The 26,376-nt window shown below is 35.6% G+C and overlaps 2 protein-coding genes across 13 annotated transcripts in view; one reads left to right on the forward strand and one right to left on the reverse strand.

Moving 5' to 3' along the window:
• The window catches only part of DTWD1 (DTW domain containing 1), a 34,009-nt gene extending 7,852 nt beyond the window's left edge, over positions 1–26,157 (reverse strand). The window contains exons 1-6 of one of the 7 annotated variants that reach the window (XM_063640701.1): positions 25,952–26,040; positions 23,267–23,394; positions 21,636–21,954; positions 14,757–14,900; positions 12,270–12,528; positions 3,378–3,707 (exon numbers count right to left, since the gene is read on the reverse strand). In XM_063640701.1, the coding sequence (XP_063496771.1) occupies positions 3,460–3,707; positions 12,270–12,528; positions 14,757–14,900; positions 21,636–21,899 (915 nt within the window). In that variant the 5' untranslated portion in view covers positions 21,900–21,954; positions 23,267–23,394; positions 25,952–26,040 and the 3' untranslated portion in view covers positions 3,378–3,459. Of the gene's footprint in view, positions 1–3,377; positions 3,708–12,269; positions 12,529–14,756; positions 14,901–21,635; positions 21,955–23,266; positions 23,395–24,619 lie in introns of those variants that run through there. The other 6 variants (XM_063640702.1, XM_063640704.1, XM_063640703.1 and 3 more) reach the window with 6 other exon arrangements.
• Positions 26,070–26,376, forward strand: part of FAM227B (family with sequence similarity 227 member B) — a 264,607-nt gene continuing 264,300 nt past the window's right edge. For all 6 annotated transcript variants that reach the window (XM_055279047.2, XM_055279050.2, XM_055279048.2 and 3 more), the window contains exon 1: positions 26,070–26,373. The gene's annotated coding sequence lies outside the window, so the exon portion shown is untranslated. The remainder of the gene's footprint in view (positions 26,374–26,376) is intronic.

The raw sequence follows: 26,376 nt of genomic DNA on the forward strand, positions 1-26,376 counted from the left end.
TCGGCCTTCCAGACCTTCATTACCCCAGTAATTCTCACATTGGGGTAAACCTTAATTTCTTTATTAAACTTCTTTATTCATGTAATACTTGTAACAATGCTGCTTTTCTAACTAAATCCAGACTAAAACACCTGACCTCCCTAGAAAAAGAGACCCTAAAGGAAATATATCCATTACTTTATTAAAGGTACAATCCAGGCTGGTAAGAGCGAGGAAGAAAGGAAGTGAGGCTGGCAATAATGGGAGGCAAATGCAAACTGATAAATTACTGTGTAGCACTTGCTGCTGTTTCATGAAAAGCCATGAGGAGACACTGCCAATCATGTGGTAAGTACACTTGCTTGGCCACAGAGTACACTTCTGGACAGGCAAGATGAAAAACAGTGTCTCTATACAGTCCATCAGAAGAAGAGCAATTTACCCAGCAGCTTCTTCTAGTCCACTGATCCACGTTTTTCAGACAGTTAACTTCACAAACCTACCAGACTACATCACCTAGCCCTTTTAACAGTCATTGTGGCATGGGGTTTTTAAAGCCCAGAAGTGTTGTTATAGGCCAGGGATTCTGAACATATGGCTAATTGATCTCAAGCAGAGGAATCATACAAACCTGCTGGTAATCTGTTACTATATGAGGTGGTAGCTAAGGCAAAGCAAGTGGTCAAGAGCTCAACAAACATGAGACTGAGAATCTTCTAAGGTACTTGAAGAAGATGATCTGATGATGCATCCGAAGATGAGATATCTATAGCCACAATAAATAGCTATAAAACATTGGTGGCATAATAGACATCCTTGCTCACATATTTGGAATCAGGTAGGTGTCAGTTAGATGACTCTGCTGATTTTGGCTGGAATCATCGATATATCTTGGGTTTGGTTGGCCATCAGCCAATCTAGACAAGATTCAGTGAGGGTGACCAGGGCAACCCGGCTCTGTTTCATGGAGTCTCATGCTCCAGCAGGCTAACTCAGCCATGCATATTCTTATGTCAACAGCAGAAGCACAAGTGTAAGTAAAAATGCACTAAATCTCTGAATGCAGATGACCCAGAATCACAGTGGGGGGAGTACTTCAAAGGAACCTGAAAAATGACCATGAATACAGGCAAGAATAAAGAATTAGGGCCACTGTTACATCTATCACATCAAAAAAAAAAAAAAAAAAAAAAGAAACCAAGACAAGTATAGTCAATTCATTGTTCTAACAGGTATTACTAACTTCTTTTGAAAAGAACCTGAGATTTTATCTGGACTTAGCTGTAAATTAGGCTCTTATGAAGTACGTGGGTCATCTTTCTTACGCCAGCTGAGAGATGGAGGCAAATGAGTGATAGAATTGTTCTCTATCTCTCGCTTTTTTTTTCTTTTCCCTCTGAACTGTTATGTTTAGTTGGTTTGTAAAGCCAGTTAAATGCAATAGATTTTGGCTCAGGGAAGTCCAAATTTAGCCTAGAGAAATCCAACTTTGGCCCTGCTTAAATCAATTCAAGCCTTCCTCTATTCCCAGGGCCAAGTTCTAAACATTAAAAAAAAATCTATTTTAATTCCATTCTTGTAGAATAACTGCTAAAATAAGCAAGCCAGTTAGTTTATTTGGCTAAGACTGTAAGACTAATAATGTTCAAGCCTTATATAATCCACATTCCTTTTTACGAATAGCATAATATAATGGTGACCTTACTGAACCAAACCAAATCAGAAGTTCCAGATTCTAGAACAGGCTCTGCTACTAACTAGGTGTACAATCTATCAATAATTTACTTACCTCTTTAATTCTCAGTTGCCCCATGTATATTAATAGGAATTGCTCTTAATTACAATACTCCAAATGTCCTATTTCCATGGGATGTTAATAAGTGCTACATATTCAAGTAAGTTTAAGATATATCAGCTTAAATAAAGTTCAAAATGTTTACTTCAGGACTTTTCAGAACTATTAAAATGTTTTGCCTTCTGAATCCCTGGGAGGGAAACAACGTAATGTACAGCAAACTAATTTCACCAAGAACTCTTTCCTGCATAAAACATCATGTGTCCCACTGTATATACTTCAGGAAATGTGCTATTATTTCACCCAAACAGGTGAATTTATCAGAGTCCCCAAAAGAAATAGAAGGCTATTTCAAATGGGGATATTTGAGAAGAGTGTAATAAAACAACTACAGTATTTACGAATGTATGAGCAGGGTTTAGGTAAAGCAACAAGTGGTAGTGAACTATCCTGGGGCTAGTAATAACTGTAAGCTGTTACCAGCCCTAAGTGAAAAGGGGTAAAGGGAGGGAGCAGGAACTAAACCTAGTGAGGTAACTGGGATAACTGCTTGGGAACACAAGGGATAGGATTTCTGATAAGGTACTATTTAGTAGAGGAACACAGCCAACTGATGATGACATGGCAGGAAAGGAGCCAGGGAAATAAATAACACCATTTCATTTTCCTCTCAACTTCTAATCTCCCACTGGTGCTTCCCATTTGTTGAACCCAACCAAAAGCAAGAGAGCAAAGGAACCTACCTCACAGAGGAGGGAGCAGAATAGAAAAGAGCAGACAGAAGCTATTCAGCACAGTAGGGCTCTATTCACAAGCAACTAGGTCTAGGTAAATAAATGATGTCATCAGGACTCAGTCTTTTTCTCTCCACTCTGCTTTCCTTTGCTGACTTCATTCTAAGTCAGGCTTTTTTCACCTGGCAGCAGAGATGGCCACTAGCAGCTAGGCTTCAAGTATTATTAGTTCACAATTCCAAATAAAATAAAAAGAGTAAACATATACATAACACTTACTATATTTCAGGTACTGCTGAAAGCCCCTTAGATATTAACTCAGTTATTCCTATAAGGTAGTTGCTCAGTATTGTCTGCTTTGTACAAATGGAAGAAAATGACATGGCTGATAAGCAGAAAGGCTGAGATTTAGATTCAGGTAGTCTAGCTCCAGAGTCTCTGCTTTTAACAAACTTAGGACTTAAAGAAACAGTCCTAGATACCGGAACTCTAATTCTAGTTCTGCCTATGTTTGCTACTAACCTCAAGAAAAATCACTTATGACCTATTTTTCAGCCAGCAGATTGTAACCCCATTTACTTCTAAAGGTGGTCATGAGTACAGGTGAAAAGACATAAAGATGTTGAAATAAATAGCTAATTACATCTAATTGAATATGTTATATCTAATCACAGAGACATAACAGACTATATTAAAATGTAGCAATGAAACTGAGGTTTCACTGAGCAAATAACTTCTGAAACAAGTTTTTCAATCAACAGTATCTCTGAAAAATTCCCCTAGATACAATTTCCTTCCTTTTAAGAAATACGAAGTGATATATACGAAACTGGAATTTTTTCAAATCGTCTTACAGGCATTATATATGATTATTTCTTAAGAAAAAACAAAGCACAAACATAAGTTTATTAATGTTAGCAAAATAAAAAGACATAAGTGGCTTGTTAAAAACTAATGTGTAAGTTTTCCTGTTTCCTTATCTCCAGAGCATTTGGCATTCTTTATCAACTGGTACATAAAAGAATAGAAAAATAAAAGATTGTCATATTGCCCTCTGTATTTCTCTTTTAATATATCAGTATGGTAGTCTACCAGAAAGTAGTAAATGGCTTCAATTGTAGAAAGGAAAGTATCTGGCTTTCCTTTTTGATGGCGCCAAAAGCAAGTTTTTCTTGTTTTCAACTCAACTTGTAACAACCCTGTCAAAAAAAAAAAAAAAAAAAAAAAAAGAAAGAAAGAAAGAAAAAATATAAATATTTCTTAACCACAGGCTTGGTACAATAATAATGATTTCTCTTAATTATTCTAAGAATTTTTTTTAAAGACTGCAGATAACTTCCTTCAATCCCAGTTTGAAACAAGGTATTTTCTTAAACACCTCAAGGTATATACAGAAGCAACATAAAACAAATAATAAAATCTTATACATGACAGTTAACACTGAGCCTTACACCAATGAATTAAAAGTAGTTAACATTTAAGATATTCATGTCTTCCAATCTTCTATGTATCAGCATCTTCAAAAATCTGAATCTCTGACAGGACTACATTCACCAATTTTCAGAAGGGTTTCACTTCCTTGACAAACTGACTTTTTTGTTTGTTTAGAGATGAGGTCTCGCTCTGTCACCCAGGCTAGACTGCAGCAGTGTGATTACAGCTCACAGTTACCTCAAACTCTGGACTCAGTGATCCTCCCATCTCAGTCTCCCAAATAGCTGGGACTACATGCGCACACCACCATATCCAGCTAAGATTTTTTACTTTTATTTTTTTTTAGAGATAGCGTCTTGCTATGTTACCCAGGCTGGTCTCAAAATCCTAGGCTCAAGTGATCCTCCTGCCTTGGCCTCTCAAAGTGCTGGGATTATAGGCATGAGCTACAGTGCCCAGTCTAAACTAACTTTTAAAATATCATTCTGAAATTCACTGAGAGATAGGCAGCTTAATGTTCCTTAATACTGGTCAAAGTTTACTTCTTGATTATCACTTTCAGGCTATATTCATGAACAGAGTATCCTAAAGCTGTGGTTTCTTTTGTTTGCTTGTTTGTTTTAGCTCCATCACATGTATGCTGCAGAGCTCAATAACACAGTCAGGTAGAATGCCTTGCTCTTGTACATTTAAAGAGGGAATAATTAATGCAGTCACAGAACAGTACTCTCATTTATTATAACTCAGCTGTCATCATACAAACCCAGAATGCTTTTAGCTCCTTGGTCCAGTAATTGGACTCATACTGTATTTATTTTTTTGTTTTTGCAAATTTTATTTTAAAGTGTGAAATAAAAGAGAGAAGGTAGCATCAAAATTGGCCCAATGACCAACTGGAATTTCTAAGTCACTAATGATTTCCCACTGTCACATCCCACTTTTACTCAATGTAAAATGTAGCAGAGACAAGAAATAAATAATAAAAGAAATACAAAAATATTCAGAGATATGGAGGATCAATGACTAACAGGAGTTCGAGGAAGAGAGAACAAAGAGAATGGAAGAGAGGGAGCGGTTAAAGAGATAATGCCTATGACTTTTCCAGAAATTGTTTTAAACTATAAAAAGCCACAGATACATGAAACATCATGTGTCTCAAGCAGGATAAATACAAACAAATCAGTGCCTAGTTCTATTACATATTTATGTAACTGAAAAACACCAAAGATAAAGAGAAGATTTTAAAAGAAGCCATGGAGAAGGGACAGATCATATACAAAGAAAAGGCAATTAGAATGACCAAAGACAGAATATTGAAGACACCAGAATAATATCTTCCAAGCATCAAACAAACTAACAAACAAACAACAACAAAAAAAACAGAACTGGCAACCTAAAATTGTGAACGCAGCAGAACAACCTACCAAGAAAAAAGTGACAAACATTTAATAGACAAATGAAAACCGAACATATGCCAACAAGAAACCAAATTAAAGGAATTCCTAAAGGATGTATTTGATAAAACACTGAGTAAAGAAAATGGTAAACATCTATACAAATCCAGATAAATGTTGCCCATATAAAACAAAAACAATAATAATATCTAATTTGTAGACTGACAATAAAGGACAGAAAAAAATAATGATATTATCAATAACAATGTGAACCAGGAGGAAGCTGAATGAAGCTTCAGCATATGAAGTCCATACAATGTAAAAAAGGAGAGTTAAACATTGTTTGGCTTTGAACTTTTTAAGTGATATGGGCAATTCTCTAAAATAACTGAAATAGGAATAAAAATAGAATAAGAAAAAACCTCAATCAAAAAAAGAAACAAAAATTATAAAAAAGGACAGATAGAAATAAAAATTAAGATGGTAGGAAGTAGATCCAATTATTTCAATACTCACAGCAATTGTAAATAAACTAAACTTACTATTTAAAAGATATAGATTATCAGATTAAAACATGAGAAGGATGATCCCTACAATTAAAGAATTGGGCTTCAATTAAATATTGCATTAGAGGTCTTATTTAACATAGTAGTAAAGAACAATAAATTAATTAGATGGATAAGAACTGGAAAGAAATGCAATTGGCATTACTTACACAGAAAATACAAAAAAATCTCAGGCAAATCATTAGCCATATAGTACCTTGCAGAAGAGAAGGATTCAAACAAGACACAAACATAGTGATAAATTCCATACTAAAAAATTTTTTTCCTCAAAAGAAATTAAAAAGATGAACCACAAACTGCAAGAAGATATTCTGCAACATTATCTATATTCTAGAATATACAAAGAATTTCTACAAATCAATTAAGATAAAACACTAGAAAAATGGGCATAGATATTTCACAGAATAGAACACGTATATGGCCAAATAAACAAACAATGTAATTATCAATCCTATTAGTAATTAGAGAAAAGTAAATGAAGATGACAATGAGACACCATTTTAAAATACTAAATTGGCAAAAATCAGACATTTGATAATACCAAGGTAGGAGAGATTATGGATCAATGGAGCGCTTATACATTAATGATGGAAATATTCCTTTGTATGTCCACTTTGAAAAACAATTTGGCATTATCCTGTAAAGGTGAATATTCTCACACTCAACAACTCAGCAATGTGGCTCCTAGGGATGTTTCCTAGAGGAGCTTGTACTTGCACAAGAATGTGTGTAGTAGCATTATTTGTAATAGGAAAAACTAGAAATAACCAAAGTGTTTCATTAGCAGGAAACCAGATTAACTGTAGTATATTCAAAGATATTATTCAGCAGTGAAATAGAATAAACTGTAGCTACAGTGATATGACAATATAGATAAACGCTAGAAACAAAATGTGACTTTAGAAAGTCCCAAGAAAACAACACACAGGTCAAAATAAAGCAAAACTAAATTATATATAGTTTATGAAAACATATATATAACACTATAATCTAAAAAAGCATAATTCAGGAAAATAACTGTCAGGGGAAGAAGGGGAATGGCACAAGGGAAAACACAGGTAAATGGAAGTTAGAAATACTGGTGCTTGAGTTCTTAATTGTTCATTATATCATTATGCTTTATAACTTAATGTTACATATATATGTGTGCAAGTGTGTGTGTATATTATTTCATAAGTATCACAATTTATTCAAAAATATAAAACAGTTAAAAACAAACAAAACCTCTTTGCTTATTTAGTGAAGGAATTGGAGCTTGAAGTCATGTCCCAGCCCAATTCTTTCCATTAGACTTAAAATACAATCTAATCATGTCAATGACAAGCTTAAAAATTTTTTAATGATGCCACAGCACTATGGATAAAAGAACAAATGCCCAGGCATGCTGAATAAAATAAGACATTCATAATTTGAATTTCTCCAGTCTCTTTTATCATTCTATGTATGCATTCTAGACAACATTAAATATTTCAGTTTCTTGAATGCAAAATATTTTTTATACACTAGTATTTCTAACAATCAGTAACTTTATAATAAAATTATAGTAAAAATCATAAACATTTTTTCTTGAGGTGGGATTTTGCTCTGTTGTCCAGGCCGGAGTTCAGTGGCATGATCATAGCTCACCGCATCCTTGAACTCCTGGGCTTAAGCAATCCTCCTGCCTCAGTCTCCCAAGTACCTAAGACTACAGGTGCACACTACCACATCTTTCTAATTACTTTATTTTTTGTTGAGATGTAGGCCTTGCTATGTTGCCTAGGCTAGTCTAGAACTCGTGTATTCAGGTGATACTCCCACCTTCATCTCCCAAAGTGCTGAGATTATAGGAATGAGCCACTACACCTGGCTTAAAACTAGTAAAATATTTTAGCAGTAGAAACTTAAAGTAGATAATTACAAATGGCTTTTCCTTCCAAAAGTGCTGCCTCAGTTTCTTCAATTGCAAAGTGAGGGTGACATCCTTTACCTCATGTATTTGATGTGAGGATTGAATAAGGTAGTACAGGACACAGCACTCACTGACAGGTAGTGTAGTTTAGGCAACGCTTATAATGTGAACAAAGTTATCACTTTAAAAGTTGTATCAATACAGTCAAACTGAAGGGAAAGAGCTGGCTAATTTTTATAACAAATTACAGTATAATGCCATTTAAATATAATTTGGACTCCCACCCAACAAAAAGAAACAATGTCTCCCCCTACATTCTGCCAAGGCTTCCCATGATAAATCTTTAAGAATGTTGTATCATTCTTCACCTGTAGGTTTAGGTTTACCTTTTATGATTAAATTAAGCACTCTACCTTCAAGTGTTTTATTTTGACATTGGTAGAACACACAGAGCTATTTTTCTGTAAAAATTTGGCAAAACTGTAAGGTTGTACATTGTTAAGAGGATTCTTAACCTCAGCATTCATAGTAAGATAATGGAAACATAATTCCCAATACACCTGAGGGTTTAATTGAGGTATAGACTCAGTTTGTTCAGATTAATCCCATGAAATGACAAAAAGTTTTAAAGCCTAAAGCCAATAATTTATAAAAACCATGGATTGTTTCTTATGGAAGTAACTTGGTTTATTCAGAAATTAGTAGTTCACATATACAGAGGTTATAGATATGTATAGAGCCCTAATTGTTTCCTGTGGTGCAATGAGAAGCCACAAAGGACAGGGGTTGAAGTAGGTCATGCAGAAAACTTGCCTCTAGAAATCTGTTCCTTTTATGATTTTAAAGAGATTAAGAAGCCCCTTTAAAAATTTTTGATCTAGCACAGAACTGAAATATATGATACTTTCCATGTGAATTGGGAAGGAATAACAAAAATCTTTTGTACAAATCTGATTTTAGGCAAGCCAAATTCGGACACTCTGAAAAGAGATTTTGAATAATACCACAATAATTCCTTTTATAGTTTTGTCAAGGGCTTTTACTTATGTTTTTTCATTTGATCTTTTCAATTACCATATAAGGTAACTATAAAGAAAAATGGCTCAGAAAAATCTTCAAACTGGCAAGTAACCTGCTGTAAACACCCACAGGAATGTGGCAGGCGGTGTTCCCTTTCTCTCTTTCAAAGAGCACAGCCTTAGGGCTTAGGCGTTTGTCTTTCTATCAAATATCGGCAACAAAATTTCTTAAAGATCTTATGCTCCGTAGTACCTGCCCTTCACTCTCTCCTACACACATAAGACACAAAGCGCACACAATTAGACTTTCAAAGCAACTTTACTAATGTGTATGAAGATCTCAGATGCATAAACTATATAAATTAAGCTAGTTAAATCTAGTGTTGTCACTCACTTCAGCTTGGAATTAATGAACACCAATCAGACTCCAAAAAGTGTCAAAATGTTCTTTTGTAGATAATGCACATTTTTAACACTAGCCTGAGAGAAGCTCTCCCAGTTTGAAACAAACTGTTTTAGCAACTGCCTAATATCAACTGAATAGCTTTCTTGCCTTCTAATCATACATGGACAAGTAAAGTAACTGTTTTAAATCACTATTACTAGGAACCAAGTTTTTCACTCTAAAAGAAATAAAAATCTTTATAATGTTAAATATGAATTGGAACTATCTGTGTGAACTCATGATACATAACTATGTATTTTTCCTGGCTCTATCCATTGAAGCAATGACATCCCAAAAGTAATGAATTTACCAGATCTTAGTTTCTAATACCATTTCCTATTAAAGGAAACTATAGCTTCTTAGAAAAACAATTGATTCCGGGTCTGAGGCAGAAAAAAAGTACAAGTGAACTTGTCTGTTGTACCAAAAAGACAAATGAGGCCATGCCATGAAGTACTTGGAAGGGTTTCCACTGGCAAAATTTGAGAGAACTAGAGCATCAAAAAGATTATTATCAAAAAGATTAGCATCAATATGCTATAATAAATTATTATAGCATATAATAAATTATAGCATAATAAATTATAGCATATTGAATTAAAAAGAAAATCCATAAGATCACAGTGATCTCAAAAAGGGGTGGAAAGAGAAAGAAAAAAAGAACAGGGGAAAAAGGAAAAGCTCTTCTTTACATAAGAATACTGGCTAACTAATGTAGGAAGAGATCATGTAATTAAAATTTCACCATTTTTCAATCTCAATGTAATTATTCAATTTATGCAGGGATCATCAATGAATACTAAAATCACTGGTGAAAAGTTTTTGGGAAACAGTTCACAGTCTGAAAACATCACCCCATAGATTACTACTACTTACAAAGAGAAAAAATAAACCTTTATAATGGAGAGATTGGGCAATCACCACTTTAATCAAGTAATGAAAGTTATCACAAATATTAGAACAATTTGCATTATGTGCATCCTAATTTGATGCAACAATAAAGTATGAATTCACCTATGAATTGGTTAACCATACAATTTATCAGCTAAAAGGTTCATTTCTGAGAGTGAAATTACATGTTATTAATAATTATACCCAAACGATAGATATAAACTAGACATAGACAACCCTGGATTTATCCTTACCTGTTTAAGTATCCTAGCCAACATATTTAGACTGAAACTAATCACAATGAAACATTCAGACAATTGACCTGTCCTCTTCACAAAAGTCTAAGTCATGAAAAACAAAAACAGGACTACTCTAGATTAAAACAGACTAAAGATACATAATAACCAAATAAACTGTGATGAGTTTAAATGCTATATGGGGGGAAGCTACAAAAGGTATTTTTGGGTCAATTAGGGAAATTTGAATATGGACAGTATATTAGAAGATATTATGTAATTTTCATTAATTTTCTTAGGAGTGATAATGGTACTGTATTTATTATACAGGAGAACATCTTTTTTTTTTTTTTTTTTACACAAGTGTCATAGCAACTTTATTTGAAATAGTAAAAAATGGGAAACAACCAGTGTAAATGTTCATCAACAGATAAATAGATAACACTAATTGTAGCATATCCATACAACGAAATACTACTTGGCAATAAATGTATGACCTATTGATACATGCTACAACAAAAATGAGTGTCAAGTTATTTATTTTGTGTGAGAAAGCCAAACCAAAAAAAGGAAAAGAGTATATATTATATGATTCAATTTATATAATATTCCAGAAAATGCATCTAATCTATAATGATTAGATATAGATCATTGATTAGAGATGGGGTTGGAGAGTGTGGAAGTGTGCTGTGGGGAAAGCTGGATGAGAAAGATCATAAAAGGTCAGGCAGAAACTTTGGCCAGGGGATGGACAGGTTCATTTTCTAACTTGTAGTGATGGTCTCACAGTTGTACACATATGAGAAAACTTTAATACTCTTGAAACATATGTAGTTTATTATATGTTAATTCTTCCTCAAAAAAGTTATTTTTAAAAACTGCAAGGAAGGCTGGGCACGGTGGCTCACGACTATAATCCCAGCACTTTGGGAGGCCAGGGCAGGCAGATCACCTGAGGTCAGGAGTTTGAGACCAGCCTGGCCAACATGGTGAAACCCGTCTCTATGAAAATACAAAAAAATTAGCCAGGCGTGGTGGTGTGTGCCTGTAATCCCAGTTACTAGCAAGGCTGATGCAGGAGAATCGCCTGACCCCAGGAGGCAGAGGTTGCAGTGAGCCGAGATTGCACCACTGCCAGCCTGGGCAACAGAGCAAGACTCCCTCTCAAAAACAAACAAACAAACAACAACAACAACAAAAAACCTGTAAGGCAAAAAACAAAAAACAAAAGAGAAGATCTATCTTAGTAAATGTGTTCACCATTAGGGTGTTTATAAAAGAGATGTCATTCTTTATTAATATAGGAGAATATTCTTAGAAAATGTACACTTAGGCCGGACGTGGTAGCTCATGCCTATAATCCCAGCACTTTGGGAGGCCGAGGCAGGAGGATCACCTGAGGTCAGGAGTTTGAGACCAGCCTGGCCAACATGGCGAATCCCCATCTCTACTAAAAATACAAAATTTAGGCAGGTGTGGTGGTGGGCACCTGTAATCCCAGCTACCTGGGAGGCTGAGGTGGGAGGATCACTTGAACCCAGGAGGAGGAGGTTGCAGTGAGCCAAGACTGTACCATTGTACTCCAGCCTGGGCAACAGAGTTGGACTGTCTCAAAAAAAAAAAAAGGAAAATGTACATTTAATATTTAAGGGTGAAGTGTTATAAAGCCTGAAACTTACTTTCAATTGATCAACCAAAAATATATATAATATATAAATACATACTCACATATATAATAAAAAGAAATAGAGAAATAAAGTAAATATGGCAAAATGTATAGGTAGTCAATGCAACTCTTCTTTCAAATTATCTGTAAGTTTGAAGTTTTTTTCAAAATAAGTCTGAGGGAGGAGCAGTCCAAAAAAACATTTTTTTTTTTTTTTACCTTGAAGTCGCTCATCAGTGAATATTTTGTTTGTTTGGTTCCAGGTGCTATCTATAAATATAATTTTTTTCAGTGTTGTGCCTTTGCACTTGCTGTCATTCAAATCACAGACCTCTTGTTCTTCAGTTCTTTTGCGTTTAAAAGATGGCTTGTCAGGGTCATCATTTTTGCCTCTAACATTATTTTGAATCCTTTTTTGCAGATGAAAAGAAATATCTTTTATTGAGATAGACTGAGGTCCAGGAAAAACAAGTGCAACCTAAAACAAAGAAAATTGGGTTAGCAGTGTGCTACTATGATCTTCAAAATGTATAAATTTTGATTGACTTAAAATTTTAAGAAAGACATGTTGAATATCTGAGAAACAAGCACTAGGTTGGTTCTATTGTATATGGTTCTTTAATATGTGTGGTAAAGTTTTTGGCTCTCCCCTACTAATTTATAATCATAATATACTAATTATAACTACTATTTCAAAATAAGTTATTCACTGACTGATAGATGCCAAGTTAATCATACTTGAAATAAAAAGACTAAATTATATAATTTTTCATAAGATAAAAAGCAAAGTACATTATACTTCGTAAAAGAACCACTGAAAACTGTTCAATGATTAAATGCCATTTTCATCTATATCATAAGCCAAAGATAAAGCAAATGATATAGTGAATGCTGGTGAGGAAATGGTGGTTTGAGGGCAGGATTAAATAGCATAACTCTTCATGGAAGCAATTTGACAATTTAAATCAAGAGTCTTAAAATATTCATACCCTTTGGTTCAACGATCTCATTATGGGAATGTCATAAAATAATCCTAAACACACTTACAATATCTAAGTATATTTATTACAGTGAAAAATTAAAATGAAAAAATCTAACCTTCCAGGAAAAATTACATAAATATGATACCATTTTTCTTTCCGCACATTTTTACTGAGATTTATATTGTTAGAGCTTCCAATGTCTGAACAGCTCCTGGCACAAAGCAGGCACCAAGTAAATATTTGTTAAATGAATAAATGTTGGAGAATCAAGGGAATTTTATCCCCATATGTTTCTCTATTTCCCAAATTTTCTTCAATGAGCACACAAATTTTTAAAATAAAAAGATAAAAACAACATCACAATAAAATAAAATTACAAAACAAAAAATCTTGGCCGGGCACAGTGGCTGATGCCTGTAATCCCAGCACTTTGGGAGGCCAAGGTGAGAGGATCACTTGAGCCCTAGGTGTTTCAGACCAGCCTGGGCAACATAGTGAGACCTGTCTCTACAAAAAATAAAAATATTAGCTGGGAGTAGTGGCGCACACCCATGGCCTCAGCTACTCAGGAGCCTGAGGTATGGGGATTGCTTGGGCCCAGAAATTTAAGGCTGCAGCAAGCTGTGATCATGCCACTGCATTCCAACCTGGGCAACAGAGCAAGAGTCTTAAAAAGCAAAAACCTTGAATTTTATACGTTTCAAAGTTGTAAAAGTTTTTAAATATTCATAATACATGAAATATATTTCCCCGTATACCCAGTTAGCAAAGTCCAGGGCTTCTGAATTTTCTTAAATTACAAGCATATCGCATCTCCTTACAGAACATAGCACTACATTCTATTTAATCAACATAAACGGAGTCTAGCTGACCAGAGAAGGAAATATTTTCCTAGATCCAAAACTCAAATATTATTTACAAACATAATTTTTTATATAAACTCAACCAAAAAAATACATATATATAGATATAGATATAGATATAAATAGGAAAGTAAAAATTTACCAAGTTCTTCCTGGAACAAATGAATGCACTAATTTTTTATTTTGTTTCTATATTAGCCACACCAACAAATGGCCTCCAGAGACCAAAAGGCTTTTACACGCTTCTTTCAGTACCCAAGGCCTAATTTTTTGAGACACATTGTAAAATTACTTTTCAGCAAGAAGACCCATAATATCTCACCAATGTGACAACTGCAACTGAGTGAAAACCAATTAAGAATCTAAAAATGAGCAACGAAGGCCTCTGAGCAGCCAAAAGAAATGTTATAAAGCCTATGCACTAAAGCTCTTAATTTAGGAGGATTCCTGAATATCCTAACTCAGTCTTTCTTCTTTTAGAAGAAAGAAATTCCAACGAATATTTGTAATCTAGTTTCCCAGTTTGCATCAAATTAGATCATTTATATGTAGCACAAACAGGAGAAGGAGAGGAGAAAAAGTAAAAGCAGGCACAATAGTATTGGCAAGGAGTAAAAACCTGAAGAAATAAGGCAGAAGAGCTATAAAATGCAGAAAGACTCAAAAACGCATAGCAGTCTAGAATCATCTGATCTTTGAAGATATCAATGAAATAAACTGTATATTGTCTAACACTACCTGAGCATAATACTTTATTAAGAAAAATATTAAATTATGTTTGAGTAAGTTCAGAAAGGCAATGGAGGTTAAAATTCATTTTTATATCCAATGTGAAGAGTTATAAAAACTAAGTTGCCTACTTCATGGTCCTTTTCTTCATATTCTGGAATACAAGGATACGTGTAAATGTTTACAAATTCAGGTGCTAAGAGTTTTGCATGTATAGCAGTACTTTTGCCATCTGTTTCATTTGGATGTTTAATGATGTCAATCTTCAATGGAAGCTAAAGGTAAAAAAAAGGACAAATAAAAAAACAAATATAAACATTCTAATTTTTATGTTAATAAAAAGGTCTTTAAAGCTAAATAGGAAGCTCACAATAAATTCCTATAAATACACATATGGTTTAAAAGATATACCAGAATATTAAGAATGGTGATCGTTACAAAACCAACCCAAATTTCTTCCTTGGCATTGTTATTCATGTATTAGGACAACTATTTTCAACTCATTTAACAGAGAATCTTCTTTTAAAGAAAAGCTCCAATGTCATTTTCATTTAAGTTATATTAACTCCAATTCTTTGCATTTCACCATGTGTGCCAAGGACATTTTTATAAATCCTATAAACTTTAGGTTTGCCTATTTTATGTCATTTTATTTTATTTTTATTTATCTTGAGATGGACTCTCACTCTGCCACCCAGGCTGGAGTGCAGTGGTGTGATCTCGGCTCACTGCAACCTCCGTCTCCTGGGTTAGGCAATTCTGCCTCAGCCTCCCAAGTAGCTGGCATTACAGGCACCTGCCACCATGCCCAGCTAATTGTTGTATTTTTTTAGTAGAGATGGGTTTTCACCATGTTGGCCAGGTTGGTCTTGAACTCCTGATCTCAAGCGATCTGCCTGCCTCAGCCTCCCAAAGTGCTGAGATTACGAGTGAGCCACCACACCCGGCCTCTTATGCTATTTTAAAAGGAAATGTAAGTTTGGGCAAAAAGCTTCAGATCTAAAATTCAAGTTGAAATTCTGTTCCTTGGACATACTTTCAAGTCAAAACTGTTATCCTTTGCAGGAAACATCATGATTTTCAGCATCACATTTTCAACAGCACAAATTAAATAATTATTAATTAAAAAATAGTAACAATAGATCTAAGAGGTGTAATCTTTATATCACAAACTCTCTTCAAAATCATCTTGCCTAAATAGTCCCCAGTCTTTCTGGCACCAAGAAGGACTGGTTTCGTGGAAGACAATTTTTCCACAGACCAGGGTTGGGGGAGAGGGTTTGGGGATGATTCAAGTGCATTATACTTATTGTGCACTTTATTTCTATTATTATTACATTATAATATATAATGAAATAATTATACAACTCACCATAATGTAAAATCGGCGGGAGCCCTGAGCTTGTTTTCCTGCAACTTGATGGTCCCATCTAGGACATGGGAGACAGTGACAGATTTTCAGGCATTAGATTCTCATAAGGAGCATGCAATCTAGGTCCCTTGTATGCACAGTTCACAACAGGGTTCATGCTCCTATGAGAATCTAATGCTGCCGCTGATCTGACAGGAGGCAGAGCTCAGGTGGTAATGTGAGTGATGGGGAGCGGCTGTAAATAGACGGAAGCTTCGCTTGCTCTCCAGCAGCTCACCTCTTGGTGTGCGGCCTGTTTCCTTATGACCAGTACTGGTCTGTGGTCTGGGGACTGGGGACCCCTGTTGCCTAAGTATTTCCCTTAAAGTTTCATTATTTGTTATAGATGTTGTTTGTAACATGTCTCTATGCAAAAATAATATTCTCTTGGATTTCATAAATTGCATTTTTTTTATTTCACTTTGGCGTTTTTGGTTTAGCTCTCTTTGTAATGCTTATACAAGTACTGCATTCAGCCATGATTATGAAAAAAATGCCAAATCATATCTCCCTTACTATATATAAGAAACCCTCTGGAGATGTGTTCTTGACTTCAGCTTTTAAATGACCTTTTGTTTTATTTGGTAGTTCCCACCATCTCCAAGTTCCCATCCCATGCTAAATAAGTAGGATTCTAGGAATTTACCCTGGGCACACTATTTTACCCTGGAGGACAAAACTATTTTTCTTATGTCTTAAACTGTACATATTTAAAGTGTACAATCCAATAAGTTTTAACATATGTTAAATTCTTGAATCCAATGCTACAGTCAAAATAATGATTTGCCACTATCAAAAGTCTTCTCATGCCCTTCCTCCTTCTCCTCTCACCATCAACCACTGCCCTCCTCAGGCAATCAGTAATCCACTGCCACTATAGTTTGTACTTTCTAGAATTTTATATAAATGAAATCATACAATATACACTCTTCATTTGACTTTAGCTAAGAATAATTATTTTGAGGTTCTTCCATGTTGTGTGTGTGTATCATTAGTTCCAAAACTATTTTTGAATGGAGCAGCTACTAAATAATTTCAATTTCACATTTTTTTCTTCCTGGACAATTATGTTGGGGACAGAACCATATAAATAATACACCCCAGGAAGACCTTGGCCTACAAATAAATTCCTCAAATAGTTTTCAATTAGGGTTTCAAACACTGTATCTCCTACCCTCCCTGCTTAAGCCTAGCAATCATTTATAAGTTAGGCCCAATGATCATTTATAAGTTAGGCCCAATTGCTTCTAATCATCAAACCAACTTCTAGTTATGGAAAATTTACCATTTAAGTAGGCAGTTCACAAATGATTGTACATCAGTCTACTTCTGGCTGAACACTACATCAGAATTTCCTCATGCACTCGGTCTCAGTTGAAACTACCTTCCCTCTCCCGAGGGTCTCTGAGCACCATGTCAGTATTATCTTAGCCCAGGGAAGGTAGGAAGTAAGAAAAGAAAAAGAAGCAGATCATGACAAGAAAAGAAAAAGAAAGCAGATCATAAAAGTGACCTTCTTATATGGCTGACGAGTAAAGCTGAAAATTCCAAAAGCTATCAATATTTCTGACCAGCTAGCTATCTTGGAGGGTATCATTTATATCAAGAACACAGGAGTGTTATTGACAAATTTTATAAATCATGTGCCTAGCCTATTTTTTTTAATTATATGATAAAAGAAAAAGCTTTATGAACTAAAGTCTGCAAGCACAATTATGCAAAACCTGTACACAGCCCAGGTATTGTTAGTTTTCCATGAGCATGAGATCTCTCACATCATAAAACCAAAGCACAGAAACAGATCAAATAATGGAAATCCATGTTTGTGTTCTAGTTCACACATGTTAAAAGAAGATTATTTCTTAGGTAATGAGAAGAGTACAGAGTAACAATAATAGTGTTGACCACACAGGAACAGAAAACCAAACAACACATATTCTCACTCATAATTGGGAGTTGAACAATGAGAACACATGGACACAGGGAGGGGAACATCACATATTGGAGCCTGTCTGGGTGTGGGGGGCTAGGGGAGGGATAGCTTTAGGAGCAATACCTAATGTAGATGATGGGTGCAGGAAACCACCATGGCACGTGTGTATCTATGTAACAAACCTGCAAGTTCTGCACATGTATCCAAGAACTTAAAGTATAATTAAAAAAGAAAAAGAAAAAAATTTGCTTTTTTACAAGCTACAAAAACATTTGCTCTGAGGCTTCGTACAGACATTAAAGCTTAACTCTGTTAAAAAAAAAAAAAAAAATAGTGTTGACCAGAGGGCAGTCTGAGTAGAGACATTCTGTTTTCAAACAAGTAAAGAATATCAATCTGCTCTCGAACACCTATGTTTTATAAAAGAGACTTACCACAAATCTTTCTGCCCAAGTTTATCAAAATGCTACTGACAAGGAGACCTAAGCATTTTCCCATGGGATTATCAACTTTCCCCAAGAGAGCCTTTTAAATTCTAGGCTCTAAATTCCTATGGCCTAGTGAAGTGTAACCATTGTAACATTGCACCATAGTGCAGTACTCATATGCTTGTGATGATGCTGATGTAAACAAACCTACTGCACTGCCAGTCATATAAAAGCATGCTATATAATAATGTTTAATAATGATAATATAAACCTGTTACTGGTTTATATATTTACTATACTACACTTAATTTTTTTAGTTTTAGAGTACACTCATTCTAATTAGAGAAAAGAAATGTCAACTGTAAAACAGCCTCAGGTAGGTCCTTAAAGAGGTATTCCAGAAGGCATTGCTATCATAGGAGATCACAGCTCCATACATTGCCCCTGAAGAGCTTCCAGTGGGACAAGATGTGGAGGTGGAAGAAGACAGTGCTATTGATGATCCTGACACTGTGTAAGCCTAGGGTAATGTGTTTGTGTCTTGGTTTTCAACAAAAAAGTTTAAAAAGTAAAAATAAATAAATAATAAAAACAGGAAAAAGGTTACAGAATAAGAATATAAAGAAATAAAATATTTTTGTTCAGCTGTACAATGTGTCTGTGTTTAAATCTAGGTGTTATCACAAGTTTTTAAAAAAGTTTATAAAGTAAAAAAGTCACAGTAAGCTAATTTATTATTGAAGAAAAATATTTTTCATAAATGTAGTGTACCCTAAGTATACAGTGTTTATAAAAACTACAATAGTGTACAGTAACATCACAGGCCTTCACATTCACTCACAACTCAACATTGACTCACCAAGAACAACTTCCAGTCCTGCAAACTCCATTCATGCTAAGTGCCCATAAAGGATTACTATTTTTATACTGTACTTCTACTGTACTTTTCTATACTTATATTTGTTTAGATACACTAATACCATTGTGTGTACAACTACGTACAGTATGCAGTACAGTAAAATGCTGTAAAGATTTTGTAGGCTAGGAGCAATAGGTATTGCCCAGGTGTATAGTAGGCTATACTATGAAGGTTGTGTAAGTACATTCTATGATGTTTGCACAACAGTGAATTTGCCTAACAACTCATTTCTCGGGACACATTTCTCAGGATGTATCCCTGTCATTAGGAGACATATGACTATATTTATGAATGCATTCCTTAGAGTAAAATTGGGAGGGAATTTACTCATTATATTGTCATCCTCCCTTCCCAAGTAGGCTATCTAAAAGCAAATGCTGAATGATTTGTTAAAATAAAAATAAAGTAAAAATTGCAAAGAACATTTTGTAGAGTTGTTATTACCATTAATGTATATTAAAGTATAAAATTTTATACAAGGCCATTAAAATATAAACACTTTAGAAAACTCTGCACAGTCCAGACCATTGAGAGATGATCAAACACTAATGTCTTGAGTCATTGCTATTAAATGATGTGTATCAGACCACTGATTTGGAAAATACCCTCTATTACTAAATATCTATGAAAATATCAGCCCTGTAACTATATTACTGATTATTATTATTATAATATGCAATCCATTTTTTAATACAATACACCTTAGGATAAAACTTTTAATGGAATCCCTTCTTTATGTGGCTATGAGAGAAATGTAAAATAGAATAATTCTACGTATACTTCAAAAACCATACTTCAAAATGTAACATTCCTGTAAGATAATGGGAAACCCGAAAATAATTATTACCCTCAAGTTCTTGTTTTTCCTGAGCAAACTGTGAAGCTTATATTAAATTCCACACTTACTTATTCTTGGCTAGTAAACTTTCCATTAGCCTATATATGTGATTTTAGACGCTGAGGAGACCATGGACTGGCCAAGATGATATAGGCTAAACTGAAATTCAAATAAAATACGAGTGTCAAAGTACTCTTCTTACTTCAAATTTAAATGAACTTTAAAATCATCAAAACAAATATTTTAAAATATAGCTACAACTTATTTTTTTTTTGGCAAGTTCTAATGAGTCCATGTGTAGAATTTAGTCTAAAGTCTTAAACAGTCAAATTTTACACGTTAATTGATTTATTCCTAAAGTTTGGGATAATGTTAGACAAATTAATATATATATAAAATAAATTCTTTGATTATGTAGACATGATGTCCTACAGACCTTTTACCTATACAAAAGTAGTCTTGGTAAGCACCAAAAAGTATAAAGGTAAGCAATCAAATCGGGCTTAAAATCACTCTAATGATAACACAGCCCAGGGAATTGGTCTTAGTTTTTAAATTTTACTTTATTTTCATTTTGGTCAATGAAATCTATTCCCTCCCCACGTATAGGATAAGTCACAAAATCCTAGGTAAAAATCAACTCTAATTCTACTAGAATAGTGTTTTCTCAAGGAGCAGTCCAAAGACATGAGTGTTTGGAGCTCCTTCAGGGTGTCTATAAACTTTTTTTTTAGTATTCATATGGTTATATCACACATTTTTTTGCCATGTTGTAAATAAATTAAAATCATTAATGAAAAATTAATTGGTTTCATTAAAAACACCATTTCAGACCCAGAGACAAGAAAAACAAAGAGGTTTAGTAGCCTGTAGGACTAAATTTTCCATAAATACACTTCGTTTTAATAATGCTAGGAATGATAAATTCCCCTTCAAAAGGTTTAATTGTGTGATGTTCTTGTTCTTTGTTCAGAAGCCCAAGCTCCTCGTACTCTCGTTTCCAGCCTGCAAACAACCCTCCCACTCTTGTTGTACCCTGACATGGCCAAACATGTCCAGACATGCCTTATACTATAGCAGACAGACCACTCCTAACCCCTCCTTTTACAAATCGTGCATTTACCCTATTTGGAAAAGTTTAAGTCTTAGTCAACCGTAATCAGTTTTGATTGTGTGGTCCAACCCTAGCCAATAAGGGAAGGACACAGGGACAGGAACTGCATTAGGGTTAAAAATCCCTTCCTTCCTTTGTTCAGTGTGCTCTTGCAATCAGGCAGATGCAGGCTGCACCCTTCTGCAGAAGTAAATGTGCCCTGCTGAGAAATTTTCTGTCTAAGTGCTAGTTTTTCTTTGCAGCAGCAAGCACTTGTTTCTAACAATAATAACATTATTTATTAAGTTTATCAATTAGAGTAGGTATACATGAGATGTTTTTAAAAAATCTACTTTCATACTTTCAAACAATTAAATTTCTTACTAACCTTCACAAGTGGAATCTGTTCAATAGGTACATTTTCAACTGGAACATAACATGTATAGCAGTAGAACATTCTGGAACCACCACATTTGAGACATTTTGATCTCCCACTTTGCTGAGCTTTTTGAAGAACTTCTTGAGATGCTAAACATAAGTTTTTAAGGGGATCTTCTGAAGCTATGGGAGTAGTTTGTGACTGTTTTGTTTCCACAAATTTTGAATTATTTTCTTCACTTCGTTTGAGAAATATAGGTGGATTGAGAGACATTCTTCATTCAAACCAAAGTTTAACAGCTATTTCTAAAACACATATCATAGGTGCACTGTAAAAAAAAAAGTGTCAAGAGAAGGCAAAATAAAAACAGAAAACATTTTACTCAGTCTACAAAGAAAATTACTCAATTTAAGTCACAATTGTGTGCTGTTTTAGTACTTATTAAACATGTTTTAAACCACCAAATTGGCATACTTTAAAACATAAGATTAAAAGCAATAAACTCAAACTTATTTCAAATATAAAGTTCAGGTATTGAGAATCCATTTTTCAAGAACCCTTTTCTGTTCCAGAGATGGCAATTTTGTTTTCCAGATATTAGGAATGCAATGGTTCCACGTTAGTATCAGACAGGGATATATTCAATCCTGTTGGCTCTGACTTTGAATTGACATTAATGAAAAATAGGAAGATTCTAGTGGAATTGGCAAAATTTAGTTGGTTATGTTCTAAAAGATATAACCCTCTCCAAATTAAAACACACACTACATATGTGTCTGTGTGTACATGTGTGCATATACATATAAAACTTAATATCCAATAAAAAATAAGAGGCATCTACTACTCATTACAATTTGTAAAATATTCCATAAGGTAAAATATATTATCTTATAAATTTTAAAAATTTACAGAGTAACATTAATGTCCACTTACTCAAAGAATTTATGCTTTTTAAAAACATACATCATTCAGATTCTTTAGTACTAGAAAAAAATGGTAAAATAACTTTCCCACTTAATATTTTCTTCAAAGAAGGGTGATGGCTGCCAAAATTGTTATCTGCATACCCTGTAAGGAAGATATCTTTCAAGGGAGAAACAACACTGGTGCCCTACTGATTCGATATGCATTCCACAGCTGTAAAATAATTCTCTTATTATAAAGCCTCCTGGCATTGTGGTTTAACTACGAAGCTCCGGGCACTTTAAGTAGAAACAGTGACAAGAGAAATGCTGTGACTCCAGCGGGAAACATTTTGTGGTCTCCCGAATAGAAAGTGAACAAAAAGACCAGAGAAACATAAAATACAACATAATTTGCTGAGAAGAAGTTAGTGACACTAATTTAATTACTCATCAAATAAATTTTTCTTTTCTTTTTTTTTTTTTAAGATTGTAAGTCCCAGTGAGTTTGAGACCCAAATAAAGAGATGCAAAGATGCCAGTTATAGTAGAAAAAGGTACTTGCCAAATGTACCCAAGGGGAAAACCAAAATACAGTAAATATTTTTGCTGTGTACTGATTAGGCACAGATTTGCATTTTGGGTAAGAAAGCAGTATTTAAGAACAATGGTCCAATCCCTTGTTCCTGCCTCACAAATAGAAAATCTTACCTACTTCTGACTGCCACTCCAACTCACCTGCCTAAAAATGGCTTTGATCTTTGTGACCATGACCTCAATGACTAAAAGTGCAGGATATTAAAACGCCCTCTTTTCTTGAGCTTCAGATTCTTTTAGGAATCACATGAAAATCTTAAACTTCATCCCTAGAAAATGCATATACAGACACAATATTTTGCACACAATTTCAGGTGGTTTGGAGATCTCCTAGAGTCCATCTACGACCCAGGTAAAGAAGTTCCAAGCTTGGGAAGGGCCAGGCATGGTGGCTCATGCCTATAATACTAGCATTTGGGAGGTTAAGGTGGGAGGATTACTTGAGCACAAGAGTTTGAGAACAGTCTGGACAACAAAGTGAGATCCCATCTCTAAAACAGAGAAAAAAAAGTTTGGGAAGAGATCCTAATAGTCCCCAGAAATGAGAGTTGCAAATGCTCTGTTGGCGTCTCTTTGCTGCACATACGAAGCTAAGTTTCACCTAAACTCTCTTTGGGTTTGTCCTGGTGTTGCTTGAGGTTTTACAGAGAAACATTTTGAGGCTTTAATAGTCCTGAGTTATTCAGATGATGGGATTCATCCTAAAAAATGAAATTTGATTGGAGTAGCTCAACCTGACTTCATTTCCCTGGGTATTCCAGTAGCTATTTAGTGGGATTGCATGTGCCACTCAACGGCCCAGGCATAGTGGGACTGAAAAATGCAGATCCTGTGGATGTCATGAAAGTTACTGTGGTTGCCTGACATTTAACAGAAAACTACTGGTGAGTTTTTGAAGTTATCCTAGGGCCCTCAAAGTGCATTCCTCCTAGAGATACCTCAGAAATATCACTTTGCAGTTCACGGACCTGCTATCCACATAACTAAATGGATATTAGTGAAGCCTTATATAAATAACCTTCCTCTACAAAAATCAACCACCACAAATACCTGTAAGACAGTAAAAGAGAAATGTTTACGGCTCCACCTCTTAGTTCACCTACATACTCTCACTTATGGCTGAGGTGGCCACATAGAAGAGGCCAGCAATTGTAAATCATGGGCAGCTCCCTCCAATGGTCTCTGAAACGACATGATCAGGGCATCTGTCCTTATCTAGCCAACAGCCTGCCTCGACTGTGAGAAAATCATTTGTTGCAAATGGGGTTATTTAAAATCTTTAAAACATACTTGTTAACATCAAATATGTGCAAGGAAATACAATTTGAGTCATGGGGGCTAAAAAGACTTAGAAAACATAAAGACTGTTCCTAAGGAACTAACAATTTTAACACCTTGATGGTGTGTCCATCATTCTGGAACTTAAGGCTAAAAATACATTAATTTTTTATTCCTCCTTCTACCCAATTTCCACCCCAAATTAATTATACTCACCAAGTTGCATCAATTCTACCTTGTATATAATCCTCTATCTTCACTCTCAAAGTCAGGACTCTAATTCAGTTCCTTAATAACTCATAGACGGGCCACAGCAATGTCTTAAACCTCTTTGAGTACTTATTATTGGTTCCACATATTTGCCATGGAAAAATGCACTTATTGTAGAGGTACTTTAGTGAATCTATCCCCTCCAGCATTCAACTCTGTAAGGGCAGATTCCTTCCCCGATCTCACCTATTCCTGATTCTTATGCAACAGCAGGAACTCAACAAACACTCGTTAACTAAATCAAAACCATTCTGCAAAACACATCCAGTAAGCATCTCGCTACTGAAGTATTTGACAAACTACCTTTATGGGCCAACTGCAGCCTAGCACAAGTGGCAGGCTGGCAATTATTTTTTTCTCCAAAATAATAACAGAAAAAGTTTCTACCTCTTCCATTATTGTAAGCTGACTCACCTCCCAATGGAACATTATATGGACTCCCCTGTCCTATATTGTGGACCAATTCAGTATTAGAAAAAAAAACCACTTCAAATTTTCTTTAGAGTATTTTTAAGAACTTGGTCACATAGGACCCACAGGTCCAACATTCATTTTTCATAATCCAAGGTAGTACCCTTTTTTATATAGGATCAACGGCCCCTCCCATCCCACACCACCCGCCATATGGTAGCAGACTGTCTTGCCTTCGTTTTCATGGTGCATTGGGTTAGTCCTTAAATGCTGCAATCTAAAATATTGATTTTACCATCCAACTTTGTGGGCCTGGCGACTGAAAATGTTAATATACTTCCTTATTGTCCTACATTCCCAATAAATAATTTAGACATAAGAAACAGGCTCTTTTTCTTATTATGTAACCACAACCTCAATATTTTAAATACACTGCATGGCATCACTAATTCTGCGTCTGTACTAAGCTTCCCCTTCCGTGATAACCAAACCCCCACAAACCACTCCAAATACTAAAACTAAACTAAAATAAAATAAAGTATGGGGTTCCTAGGGAACTGACTTTGCCAGGACATACTTTTTGTTGGGGCGGAATGCACCGAAAATCATTGGTAGAACAAACAATTTTTTTTTTTTTTTTTTGAAGAAAAATTTGGAAACCTTTTTCCCAAAGGGCCCGCAAGATCCTAAAAAAAGCAAGAGACCGCGCAGGGACCGAGGATCCCCCTCACAGGCGACACGCAGCGCGACCTCCGCTAGGGTCCTGACAAAGAATGTCCACTTCCCGCGGCCGCACCTCTGGGGCCAGACCACTGGTCTCCAGAGAGACGCGGGGCCCTCCACCAGGGATCGGAGTGGTACTCAGACCTGCACGCCCGCGAGTCCTCGAACAGCTCCACACGTCTCCAGCTCCGCCCGAGCCCAAGCCACGCGCCGGGCCGTGATCGCGCACGGACCAGACGGAGCGCTTTCCCGGCGACACCAGAGGGAGGAGCCAGGCAGTTGCTGGCGTCGTTGCTAAGGCCGGGGCCGCGCACACCGCACACCGCGCGGCTTAAGCAACAGGCTGGGACGGCGGCGGGGCGGGGTTAGACGGGAAGTTCCGCCTCAGCATCTCACTCAGCGGCGGTGTCGCACTTCTCCTGAGAGGCTCTGGCGAGGGGCAGGGCCGCGTTCGTCCGGGACCCGCCTCAAGGCTCGCAGCCTTTCACCCGGTTTCCTCCCGATTCTTGCTGGGACAACATAATTGGGAAGCGGTTCTCGAAACATACTCTCAAGGCGTAGTTGCAGTG

Source organism: Symphalangus syndactylus, chromosome 5, assembly GCF_028878055.3.
Source record: "Symphalangus syndactylus isolate Jambi chromosome 5, NHGRI_mSymSyn1-v2.1_pri, whole genome shotgun sequence".
Lineage (NCBI taxonomy): Eukaryota > Metazoa > Chordata > Mammalia > Primates > Hylobatidae > Symphalangus > Symphalangus syndactylus.